Source organism: Notolabrus celidotus, chromosome 9 (genome assembly GCF_009762535.1).
Source record: "Notolabrus celidotus isolate fNotCel1 chromosome 9, fNotCel1.pri, whole genome shotgun sequence".
Classification (NCBI taxonomy): Eukaryota; Metazoa; Chordata; class Actinopteri; order Labriformes; family Labridae; genus Notolabrus; species Notolabrus celidotus.
Window position 1 is genome coordinate 27,457,172 of NC_048280.1, and position 12,198 is coordinate 27,469,369.

Consider the following 12,198-nt stretch of genomic DNA (forward strand, 5'->3'; position numbering starts at 1 on the left):
TAACATAATCACAATTTAAGTTGATAAAGCAAAGTCCTTGGCAAGCAGGGGCCTTTTTACACATGAAACAGATAAGAGCAACATTGGTGTTCATCTTATGAAGTTGTGTTTTTCCTCACCTGATGAATGCTATTCTAAAGTTCCCTTCACTTTTGGCTGTTTCTGTACTGAAAACCTGAGGAAGTGTCTGGCTGTTTAGCATTAAGATGTTGAATAATGTTTGCACAGGTTAGTGTGCCGTAGCTTTTTAGATTTTTTTTAACAGAAAACCACACAATGGGTATGGGACAATCAAAACTTCATAGTTTGGGTCTAGTACAAATTTTTAAATAGCTAAAAGAAGCAGAAATGCGCTGTAGAGGAGGTATCATGGACTCTCAGTGGACTCATCACTACATTGACTTCTTTACCAATTGTTCAATCATTTCATTCATAGATATGATGGAAATATTTAATAAAGGTAGAACTTTTGGATGAGTTTTGGTAACTCTTAATGTTTGTTTATCAGATAGCGTCTTCAAACAATCCACATTATATCAATTCAACCTAATGCTGTAATGTTATAACTTATAATGCAAACACAGATGACAGACGGTACCTTGTAGTGCAACACAGTTTGGTGATATTTTGATCAAGAAAGTTGTAGGTAGGCTGTGTCTGGTTACACTGGCATATAACTACTTGTCTGGAGCAATGCGTAACCAGCACAGGTATGATGACGTTAATCTGAAATGAGGACCAAAGGCTGGTAATGCAAGCTCTGCTAATGTTAGCCACACTTAAACCAATTTGACATGTTTCACCCATAGACAGCCAGTCATTAGGAGGAGCTCTAAAAGTTTTGGCTTCACTATCAGGCAGCGGGTGTGCTGTCCATCTGGTTATACAGTCTATGGCTAATCCTTTGTGTATTTCAGCAGCAGTCTGTACATGCACCTTACTAAATTAACTTATAGGTTAAAATTCAATATGTAGAAGAAATGTCAAATTCCAAAAAAAACATGCTGCAAAAGTTGAGTTTCAGTGCACCTGGAGTACATGAAGTAGATTTACAAAGTTAGAATGCAGACTTAGCAGAGGATACATGATAATCTAATTTGTACAACAGTCAGGTATGATGGGACCTGGATATATGATACCAAAAGCTTCATTAATCGTTGTCTGACTCATATGGCACAGCTTATGGGTTGTTTGTCTGGCCCTGCTTTTGAGAAGATTACATCTCCATAATCAATATAAAGAAGCTTAACCATCCACCAAAGAGACTGGAAAAAAGGATCCGGGAAAATAAACATTCCCTCTTAATGTACCCGTAATAAGAGCAAAATCACAGCATGTGCACTAAGCACTATTTCCTGGGGAAACTTTTACATGATTATAATCGCCTGTAGGGACGTTTTGACATCATCCAGATGTGTTTGACGCATTTTAGTCTAAGTGTGGCCTGAAGTTCAACAGATATGGCTTTAATGTACAATATTAAAATGACTGAAGAAAAAAAAAGTATTTCAGATCAGCTTAAAAAAATTTGAATCACATGCGTCTGGATCATTTGATAAGCCTGACAGTCAGAGTGCTGATTGCCAGAAAGAGCTGAGCCGCAGCCTAGACTCATGGCTCTTATCACCCGCTGACCTGGAAAGCTTGAGCTGAAGATCTGCAACATCACTTCAAGCAGCAGAAAACATGCTGCTTTGAAGTGGGAGTGGGTCTAAATTGGATTATGCAGCATCTCTGAGCAGCAGCTCCCTCAGATTTGATTACACACGCCCCCTCATCTCATCCGACACCAACACTCCTGCTTCCCCTCAGATGCAGATGAGACAACACGGGGCGGTCCTCCATTCCAGACACTGGTACTCCACTTCTTAATGTGTGCCCATCTGCCAGCCATTTACCTGATTACTTGTGGAGCGCTCAGACAGGTCGGGCTCTGGCGGGGCAGCTGGGAGGCCAGAAAGTGGCATTAATTTTGTACAGGTGAAAGAAAAGATAAGGACCAGATGAGCCTTTAATCTGTGAAAACAAGCACCCTCGTATCTCAAAAAGACTTATGCCGCAATTAAAACCTCATTATATTGAACATGTTGTAAGTACTGAGCTGGACCATTATTTTAGTCTTAAAATACCAATTTTGCAGCCTACACATAATTCTCAAACAGGACAGATCTTCACAGAGGATAAACTGTTCTCCTCATCCACTCTGAGGCCTCAGTGCTGTTTAAAATAAAGCCAGAGTTCTGACTTCAAATGTGTCGTTCAAGCATGGCACACAGACCACCTTCTATTTCTGAAGAAAATAACATCCAGCCCTGGTTTAACTCGGGCTCATTATGGTGGAAGTGGGTTCCAGGGCCAGGAAGTTTCATTGCTTTCCAAATAAACCTCACTAAACAGAGCTGTAATCCAAATTCCTCCTCTTGTGGAGTCCTCACATTACAGGGAGGCTCTCAAAGCTAAGCCTAAAAATCACACTGTATGCTTCTTGAAATCACTAGCTGGTAAGTTTTTACTGAAGAAACCTGTTTAAGAGCACACTTAATTGAAAGAAACTTTTTGAAAATGTGTTAAAAAGTCCTGATAAGCTGCTCATCAAAGACCAGTTTCTGATTGTTTCCACATTAGAGGGAAACACAGCTCTCAAATGCAAACCAGCTCATGAAAATCTATCAAAAAAAAAAAAAGAATGAGGCCCTTACTATTCCTCCGCTTTTACTGAGTGACACAGAGGGTTTTCATTACCTCACTCACTGCTTGCAAATCGGAGACATCAACTTTGATTGTGCTACAAAGAACCTGGCAGGGGAACAATTAGGAGGTGCTGTGGGCGGCTGTGATCATCTGTGTGCCAGTCAAAAACACTGGTCCTATTCTGATTCAGTTGGAAATTAAAATAACAGGGACTTCTTCACAGAGCAGTGCAGAAAAGGCTGAGCAAACCCCTGCTATTACCGACATGTGGCACTCAAAATGGGTGATCCTCGTTACGGCCGCTCAGCTGTGTTGAGGGAGGAACTTGTCACTGAGCGTAAACAGCTCTCTTGGATTTGTTCTCCGAGCTTAAATACCCCCATCCCACCCCATCAACCCCCCCTCCCCCTGCTCCAACACCCCATCTCCTTGTGCTGTGTGGCGTCAGCTGCAATGAGCTCCAGATGTGGCCTGGCACCCCTCCAGTCACGGCACTGGATGTGGTTTGAAGGTAGTTTTTGAAACACCACCCACCGGCAGACCCAATGAAAGTTCCTCAGAGTGCAGTGAGAGGTTTCCTGTCGCTGGTTTATGTTTGTGCGGACTGCAGGAGCGCAGGAGAAGTGCAGTATAGCTCAGAGGAGAGTGTATCTGCCTCCTGTATGTGCATGTGTTACTTATTGAACATGCTTTGAATAAGTAAATATATTAGACATTGGTTTAGAGAGTTTCCATCTGTTTCTGTAGACATGGAAATATCAACATCCTTAAGTCAGCCGCAGGCTTCCATCCTTTGGTCCATTACAAATAAAACACTGGTTGAGAAAAGCACACAGTGATGTGCTTTTGGTAACTTCAGAAAGGATAAATCCTCTAGGTTAGCCTGCTGGCAGGAAAAAAGTTAATAACTGCTTATCCTTTCAGAAAGTTTGAAAGTCAAAAAACATCAAAGAATGTGCAATGATGAAACTATTCTTAAGTTTGCTTTGAATACCAGATCACATTTATATTTAAATAGATACTGTGTGTTACTAATGAGCATCCTGAGTTTCCAGGCTGGAGGAAAAAATCAAACGATTTGAGGTTTTTACTTTGCCAAAACCTACAAAAACCATCAGTATCTGCTCTCAGTGTGGAAAACTTTTGGTGCTTGACATCACAAGCGCTGGGTCCCAAGTCTTTGCTAAAATACTCACATTGAAGCAGTTGAAACATTTTGCATAAGTAGCAAAGAGTCATTGGAAAAATATGTAGGCTGAACGCGAGTGTTCATGAGACTGTGTCAAATTTCAAAACATTTTTAATGATTCAAATGTGTCAAAGTGACCTGAAATACTATTCAAAGTTTGTTGAAGTTGTTAGTGAATAACTGTACCAATGCAAGACAAGCAACCTGGCACAGTGGGAAAAACATAACTTCTCTGAGCAGTGACGTCCACTCATGATGTCTTACTATCAACTCTAACAGCTACACTGATTCTTTTCTCTCTTTTGAACACTCACCCTGTTCACTTTTCAGTTTTCAGACAGGGTGCTGGGAGATTCGAATGAGGTCACTGTGTGTAAGCTGCCAGCAAATTCACATGCTCTACTTCGAGAGAACATTCAGATTGTAAAACAACAGCTCCCTCTGCTGACACAGGTTTTAAAGAGCACAGTAAGAATTACTTCACAGAAGTTTATAATAATAATAATAATACATTTTATTTATAAAAGCGCTTTAAAAGATTCTCCAAGACACTTTACAAGAAAATAAATTATACAATAGAAAAGCAAAGGAAAACAGAGCAAAAAAGCAAAGAAAAGCAAGGCAGCAAAATAAAACAAGAAAAATAAAACAAAACAAAACAAAGAAGCAATCAATTATAGTTTAAAAGCCATTGTAAATAGGTGGGTTTTGAGTTTGGATTTGAATTTGGTGAGTGAGGGAGAGAATCTGAGGTGTTGGGGGAGAGAGTTCCAGAGGGTGGGGGCAGCGACAGAGAAGGCCTGTCCCCCCAGGTTCAAGTTTGTCATACTAAGTTTAACAAAGAGGGTTATATTTCCAAACTCTTCCCCAGTCTGGTCCGAACTGAAAAAGCCTTTTGGAGGAGAGGTGAAATGTCTTTATAAAATTCTACCAAGTCCAGTTGCCTTTTCATATCAAGCTTTGAACAAACGATGCAACTCACGTGAGGTGTCGCCCTCAGGTTTTCATACAAACTGGTTTAAAAAACATGGCAAACGTTCAGAGTAAACAACCATTGATGCTTCAGTGACAGCACATTCTGGAGTGTCCTAGTGTTGTGTAGTTCACTGTACATCTCTGCATATATCTGTAGGGACTCCAACCCATCATTGTTTGGCCATTTGGAAGAAGATAAAGTACCCTAAGTAAAGTCTACATGATGCTTTTCTTTGCCTGATCATTATTGTTTTGGTTTTTTTTTAATTGCTTCGATATAACCTCAATATCTTTTTTTAAACTTAATTTGAATGTAATTGTCATTCAGAGCAGCAACAGGTTTGAACATTCAAGTAAAGTCTATTTTAAACTTTATTTTCAGGTTACAAGGATCAGAGTTTTAACAGTATCTTAAATACACCTTCAGTCAGAGGTTTAGTTAACTTTGCACAAACAGAAATGATAAAACTGTTCTGCAGGACAACTTTTTACTGAAATAACATTGGTTCAGTTTGGAGCCTGAACCTTTTCACTTTAGGAAGACAAGTCAGAACTTCTACTCAACAAATCTTTTCTTACACATGTATCTGTACTTCCTCTTGAGTAAACAATGTGTGTTCTTCTTGCCACCTGTGAGCAAGATGCTTGTAAAATGCTCTGAGAATACTCTGACCACAAATGTTGACATTTGTTATCTTATCACATTGTCTTTTAATTTGTTGAGTCTGTTTTTGTGTTTCTGCATAAACACGATGATCATTATGCTTAGGCACAAAAAAATACAATGTTGTATCAGATCTGTTTCTCTCAGTGGCTCTCTGCCCAAGTCCAGAAAAAAATGAGCCAAATGTATCTAGGTCCAGGTAATCCAGGTCAAGATGAACATAATCTAACTCACCTGTTATGAACTTATGTGTCTGTTCTTAGCACCTCTAAATGCTGCAGATGCAATGTCCCTGATTTCACCGAGGTGGTTTCAAGAGCTCCTGCAGGTCTCCCTTGGGTACCAGCTGGTAGGGTAGCTGCAGCCTTTTGTTTGCCTGGCTGCAGAGTGCTGGACTGTGCTCGAGAAGCAGCTGGCACACCTCCTCATGACCCCGTTCTGCAGCCTGCTTGAGCATTACAAATTGCAAAAGTATAGGCACACATTATAGTATCATAACATTTTCTTTCTGGACTGGTGTCATTGTATTTCGAATAGGAGGATGTTTTCTACCTTGTGTAAAGAGGAAGCACCATCATCATCGCAGATCATTGGATCTGCTCTGTGGTGCAGCAAAAGTCTAACCACATCAAGATGACCGCAGTACGCTGATCGATGGAGTGGTGTGGCACCGCCTGGTGTCTGGGGAGATGCACAAGCACCATTCTCCAGAAGAAACGTGCATACTGAGTGATGACCACTGCGACTTGCATAGTGCTGAAACAAACCACAATAATGACGCAGTGATTTAGATTTAGAAGAACAGCAGACACTACAATATTTATTGCAAATCATATCCCTAGAAAAACCAACCAGAGCTGTATATCCTCCTTTGTCTCTCAGGTTTGGATCTGTGCCCCTCTGGGACAAAGATTTAACCCTCTCCAGGTCTCCATCCATTGCAGCAGACCAGATACCTACAGGGGAAAACAGACAACACAGCACTGTAGGCTTCACGAGGGACTGATCAGAAGAAGTAGCAATGAATTTCACTGCCATCAAAAGTCCCTTTCCAAAGATAACTCATTGGAAGGTTTAAATTTGTAGGTCAAAGCTTCAACTATATAGATCTCCCATTATAAGCCTTGCACACAAATACAAACCTCGTTCAAAATCCATTTCATTCAGCGTCTGATGAACACTGGGGGAGACTGGATGGGAGCAACAGGAACAGTTGTGGCTTTCAGATGCCATCATTGAAGTAATTGTGTGCTACAGAAAGTCCCAGATGAAGTCAAACCAGAGTTCTATTGCTTCTTTTTTTAAGTATGAGTAAACATTTTGCTGACAGACAGTTCCGCGTTTCTTCTTCTATCCATTTCCAGAAAACTTCGAGCTACATTACCACCACCAACTGGACAAGCTGCCGAGTGCATGAGACCCACAGACCAATGAGTATTTAACAGTATGACTGAAACACACTAAATAAAGGTTATGATCAATGAATTGCTGCTTATTCGTGAGCAAAATGAGAAGAGAAACATTGCAAACAGCTTCATGTCCACCGGGCAACTTGATGAATAAAACAAACGTGCTTACGTATAAGAGACCCAACCAATCAGAAAACTGCAGCCATGATGCTGCCTTCATGAGCCCTCTGATTTAGCATGATCTGTGTTTGACAAAACCACCCTCTGTACTTGGCTCTAGTTTGGAGAAATAAAAGGTGAAAAAAAAGAAAGGTTGAATTGCCCGGCTGCAATTAAGCATTTTAACTACTTATATATAGTGGTGGACAAAGTACACAGCTTCACTACTTGAGTCAAAATATAGATACTCCATGTCAAATATTACTCCAATATAAGTGAAAATTGCTCTGTCAAATGATTACTTGAGTTAAAGTACTGGAGTATTCGCTTTAAAAAATACTTAAGTATTCAAAGTACTTGTTAAAAAAAATCTAAAAACGTTGTATTTTCAAAATACATAAACGCAGTCAAGAGTTCATAGGAGTACATTCTGTTACATTATGTTTATCTAGAAACCACCACTTGAAATCTCTAAAAAAACCATACAATGGAATAAAAACAGAAACTAAGTTACTCCAAGCACAGACAACTTAGTTTGAAATGTTCACCTGGAATAAAACGAATGTTACGTAGCTCAACACGCTTTCTCAGGTTGGACTGTGAATGTTTGTTTGTTTGGGCAGAGTGGGAAACAGGGAGAACATTTCAAACGATAAATATAATTCTTCATTTCAAAACCTCTAACAAGCTGGAGATATGGACATGGGTGCTCAGGTGGATAATTATAGCCATCATTACCACCTCTAAATGAACTGCCTGATCTGAGTGAAATTTGCTCTGTGTTTGCCCCAAGTTGAGACGCACGATACACAGGTACGACTAAACCACTGAGACAAACAGAACTACATAAACACATTTTACTGTCTTAGGGATCAGATTTCAGAAAAGAGAAGGAAATTCATGAGCTGACTTCAAAGCTAAAGTAGTGAGTAACTAGAGCATTGATGGAAATGTAGTGGAGTGAAAAGTACAATAATTGTCTTCTAAATGTAGTGGAGTAATAAGTTCCCTCAAAAAATAATGCTCAAGTAAAGTACAGGTACTAAAAAAATGTACTTAAGTACTGTACTCAAGTACATTTACTCTGTTACTGTCCACTACTGCTTGTATATGATACAATCAGTTTACTAATATGGTATTAATTATTTTTCAGTTACCTTGATTGCACCGGATTATTATTACTGAAAGCAATCTCCATGATAATCTGGTCATAAATTTAATGATGGACACAAGTTGTGAATTCCGTCGTGATAGTCAGCTTCTTTATATAAAGCAATATGTTAAAAAAATATACTGTATATATTAAACTAATTTGCCATTGTTAATAAATTAATAATGGAGAAGGGGTGAGATCTAATAGGTTTTACTTCTTCTCACTCCTTTTGGGATATGTTAGTTTTTCTCAATTGCTAAAACACATTATTTGACATCCACCACGCTTTTCTAAACACTATAAGCACAAAACCCAAATGTTAAACTTCATTCACCAAACCTCTGTCTGACTCTTCCTGCAAAACCTAACAATGCTGTCAGATCATACCCCAAGTCAATCAAAATTAAAAACAATACTAAGCAGTCATCATTACACTACATCAAAACATTGAAAACACAAAGCTCAGGACATGAAGCTGTAGAATAATGTTTATTGTTCACAGTAGGCTAAATGAATTCAGCTCCCGTATACAGTACAAATAAATTAAAACAAATATAAATGAGAAGAACATGGCCTGTCACTGTAGCTCAGATTTCATCAGAAGTTACTGTTCTTTGTCTTTCTAGATTTCGCTCCCCTCCTCTTCCTCCCCTGCCTCAGATTAGTTCTGTCCATTGAACAACCTACAACAAATAGTGCTCTCAGTCTGAACTGGCTTATATTGGTGTCCTCACAACATAAGCCACAAGTGTGTTCAGTTTTGAGTGGTTGAGTTTAAAGCTGTGACACCTGTGCTTGAAATGTGTTTAACTTTTGCTACCTGTGCTACCTTTATAGTAACACAAGTTCACCACAGTGCAACATGTGATTTAGTGAGTGAGAAATGTGTTTAGTGAGTGAGAATGTGTTTGCAAATTGTGCAAACAGGTGAAAAGTGCTAATGGTTTTGCCAAGAGTGACTGATTCATACATGGGTTCAAGCCGCTATGAGTTTGGTTCAGACAATAGGGTTAGTGTTTTAGCTATTGAGAAATATGGTATTATGATTATTAGTTTTATTATCATTTTTTGCATTCATACAACGCCAGTTTTTGTGTGTCTTTTACATGCTAGAAACAAATACTATCAAATTAAATGAAAGCTTGAAAGCAGTTTTCATGTGTGTAACCACATACTGTCTGTTTTCCCGATAGCCCGTGAACGCATCTCTCGTCTCGTGTTGTTGTCTGATGTTTGCTAGCTAGCCAGCCTGAATCGACAGAGAAGTGTTGGCTGGCAAACGCCAATTATTGTAGCAATCGTAACAAAGTACTTGTAACCAAAGCGCCTATAGAATGAGAAGAGTTACTTTATTTATTAACGGGACATCTAAAAATGGCAAGGTGGGTAATAGTAAGAGCCCAGTGAGGGAGTCTGGGCCGAAGAATGACTGGCTTTTTCCGCTGAACATACGTGTTTCATTATAACTCAGTAACGCTGCCCTCACATTGTACCTACTGTGGTTACACATTGTTTTTATACCAACTATCACTTGATGTGTAGATAAAGCCTTTATTGTATGCTGTATACACATTGTTTTATACAAGGGTAAATATTAGCCCAGCCTTGATATCTGTGTCATTCAGTTTGTGTTTTACAGCAGTGACCCATTTTTGTTCCAGCCTTAAATCCTATAAATCCCTGTCCTCTTTAATCTGTTCTTTGTAGGTTGTAGCAGTATACGGGACCTTGTCAGATCTTCTATCTGTAGCAAGCAATAAGTTAGGAATCAAAGCCTCCTGTTTGTACAATGGAAAGGGTGGTCTCATAGATGACATTGCCCTCATAAGGTAAGCTCCCACACTGATAATCAGTATGTTTCAGATCTTATTATTATAAGCATGTCAACTCATGGTGTGATCTGTCTTGTGTGTCTTCTGACAGAGATGACGACGTGTTGTATGTGTCAGAAGGTGATCCATTTATTGGTGAGTTCAGTCATGTCTCATTTACTGTCAGTCAAAGTGTGAAAATGGTCTCAGAGACCTTTAATCCTCTGCTTTTGTGCATCACAGATCCTCAAAATGAAGCCAAGGTTACATCCGATCTGCAAGGAGCTCATACTGATTGGCTGACACTAAATATTGGTGGTCGTTCCTTCACCACCACCAGGTATCTGTGGTTTTAAAGCTTTGTCTGCACTAGTAGTAAACTGCGGTGGCCCTGAAGGACAAAACAAAATTCCAAAAGATAAAAAAGTTTTACAAAGTTGGAGACAAATTTACATTTTGGAAAACATTTTAAAATTTTATAAAACAAAATTACATCAGCAAAACACTTTTACCAAGGCCAAAACAAATTTACATTTGAGGAAACAAATTTACAAAAGATAAAAACACTTTTACAAAGCTGGAGACAATTTTACAAACGACGGAACACTTTCACCGATAAGTCTGACTCCTTTCAGCCTGACTCTGTTTAGCCTGAGGCTATGTGGTCTGAGGCCGTTTCATCTGAATTCTGACACATGATGAAGGTTTTGCAGAGATATGATGACGGTTTTGCGCAGACATGATGCTTTTTCATCTGAGGTCTGACACCTCACTCTGAGACCAGAGGATGTCCTAATATGTAAACCATGTCCATCTCCGTTTGGTTTTTCTCCATTAAAACAAACTAAATCACCCCTCACTCGATCACTTATTTGGTACATTCCCTTAATGAAATGTTAATTTGTTTCAGAAATGGTAAAAGTGTTTCATCTTTTGTAAATTTGTTATGTCCTTCAGGGCCACCGTACTAAACCCTTGACATAAGACCACCAGACTTGTCTGTACCTCTGTGTTTATATATGTACACATTCATCGTCTTCTGTCTTGAATGTGTCTTTTTTGTGTTCAGGAGCACCTTAGTCAGCAAAGAGCCAGAGAGTATGCTCGCTCACATGTTTCGAGAGAAAGGTAAATGATGGCTGCAGTCTGTCAGTAAGGTTTTCTTTACAATGCAAAGAGACTGTTTCAATGTTGTTTTCCACCCCTGTGTTTTCTCCAGATGTGTGGGGGAACAAGCGGGATGAGCACGGGGCTTACCTAATCGACCGCAGCCCTGAGTACTTTGAGCCAATCCTCAACTACCTGAGACACGGACAGCTTATTATCAATGAAGGCATAAATATACGAGGTACAATCCCAGAAATGCCGTCTATCTAATTCCCCCTGAAAAAGTGTTTTTGAATATGATTACCTTTAATTGTCATCAATATCATCCAGGTGTCCTTGAGGAGGCCCGCTTCTTTGGAATTGAGCAACTTGCTGAACAGTTGGAAGCAGCAATCAGGGTAATATGAAGTTTATATAGGTAAACGTCAATATTAAGTATTGTGAAACTTTCCTTCTACATCACATCTGTTCTCATGCTGACTTTTCAACAGAACTCCCAGCCACCCGAAGACCACTCTCCCATTTCCCGCAAAGAGTTTGTTCGTTTTCTTCTGGCAACACCAACCAAGTCAGAGCTCCGCTGTCAGGTATAGCTGGATCAAAATCTGGACGTTTACCCAATCACTTGATCATATGAAACAGATATTTAACTCTATTCCTTAAACTGTTTTCAGGGTCTTAATTTCAGTGGCGCTGATCTGTCCCGACTTGATCTGCGTTACATCAATTTCAAAATGGCCAATCTGAGCCGCTGCAATCTGACACATGCTAACCTTTGCTGCTCTAATCTGGAGCGGGCTGATCTTTCAGGAGCCAACCTGGATGTGAGTCTGAAAACTCTTTTCACACAGTGTTGGCTCATAATGCATATTAAAAACCTGACTGTGTAGAAGCAAACATTTCTGTCTCCTGTCTTAGCAGTGTGTTTTGTGTTGTTTTTGATTGTTTGCTCTCCTGCTGGTAAACAATGGACCAATCTTTTTGTGTTTGGGTATGTCACACCTGCTGCCCCCTCAGCTGTGTGGAGGAAGGGCCATTCT

General features: G+C 39.6%; 2 protein-coding genes across 3 annotated transcripts; one reads left to right on the forward strand and one right to left on the reverse strand.

The window, feature by feature from the left end:
• Positions 1-5,082: 5,082 nt before the first annotated feature.
• ankrd39 (ankyrin repeat domain 39) lies at positions 5,083-7,083 on the reverse strand. Of its 2 annotated transcripts, XM_034693075.1 has the most exons (4): positions 6,662-7,083; positions 6,372-6,475; positions 6,072-6,275; positions 5,083-5,964 (listed from the first exon to the last, which is right to left on the reverse strand). In XM_034693075.1, exons 1-4 carry the CDS (start codon positions 6,753-6,755, stop codon positions 5,818-5,820), a joined length of 549 nt encoding a protein of 182 aa, XP_034548966.1. In that variant the 5' UTR covers positions 6,756-7,083; the 3' UTR covers positions 5,083-5,817. The 2 variants fall into 2 exon arrangements, with proteins under 2 accessions (XP_034548966.1, XP_034548965.1); XM_034693074.1 differs by having other exon boundaries at positions 6,072-6,475.
• A 2,334-nt stretch (positions 7,084-9,417) lies between these two features.
• kctd9a (potassium channel tetramerization domain containing 9a) lies at positions 9,418-12,198 on the forward strand. Its single transcript, XM_034692210.1, has 9 exons — positions 9,418-9,622; positions 9,948-10,069; positions 10,164-10,207; positions 10,295-10,391; positions 11,121-11,179; positions 11,271-11,399; positions 11,489-11,556; positions 11,650-11,745; positions 11,833-12,198. Exons 1-9 carry the CDS (start codon positions 9,575-9,577, stop codon positions 12,046-12,048), a joined length of 879 nt encoding a protein of 292 aa, XP_034548101.1. The 5' UTR covers positions 9,418-9,574; the 3' UTR covers positions 12,049-12,198.

Coding starts and splice junctions, on each gene's coding strand:
- ankrd39 (XM_034693074.1), bottom strand. CDS start 6,755: ATGATGGCATCTGAAAGCCACAACTGTTCCTGTTGCTCCCATCCAGTC. Junction 6,476..6,661: donor TGAAATGGATTTTGAACGAG/GTTTGTATTTGT, acceptor TTTCCCCTGTAG/GTATCTGGTCTGCTGCAATG. Junction 5,965..6,071: donor GTGCTTCCTCTTTACACAAG/GTAGAAAACATC, acceptor ATGCTCAAGCAG/GCTGCAGAACGGGGTCATGA.
- kctd9a (XM_034692210.1), top strand. CDS start 9,575: ATGAGAAGAGTTACTTTATTTATTAACGGGACATCTAAAAATGGCAAG. Junction 10,070..10,163: donor GATGACATTGCCCTCATAAG/GTAAGCTCCCAC, acceptor GTCTTCTGACAG/AGATGACGACGTGTTGTATG. Junction 10,208..10,294: donor AGAAGGTGATCCATTTATTG/GTGAGTTCAGTC, acceptor TGTGCATCACAG/ATCCTCAAAATGAAGCCAAG.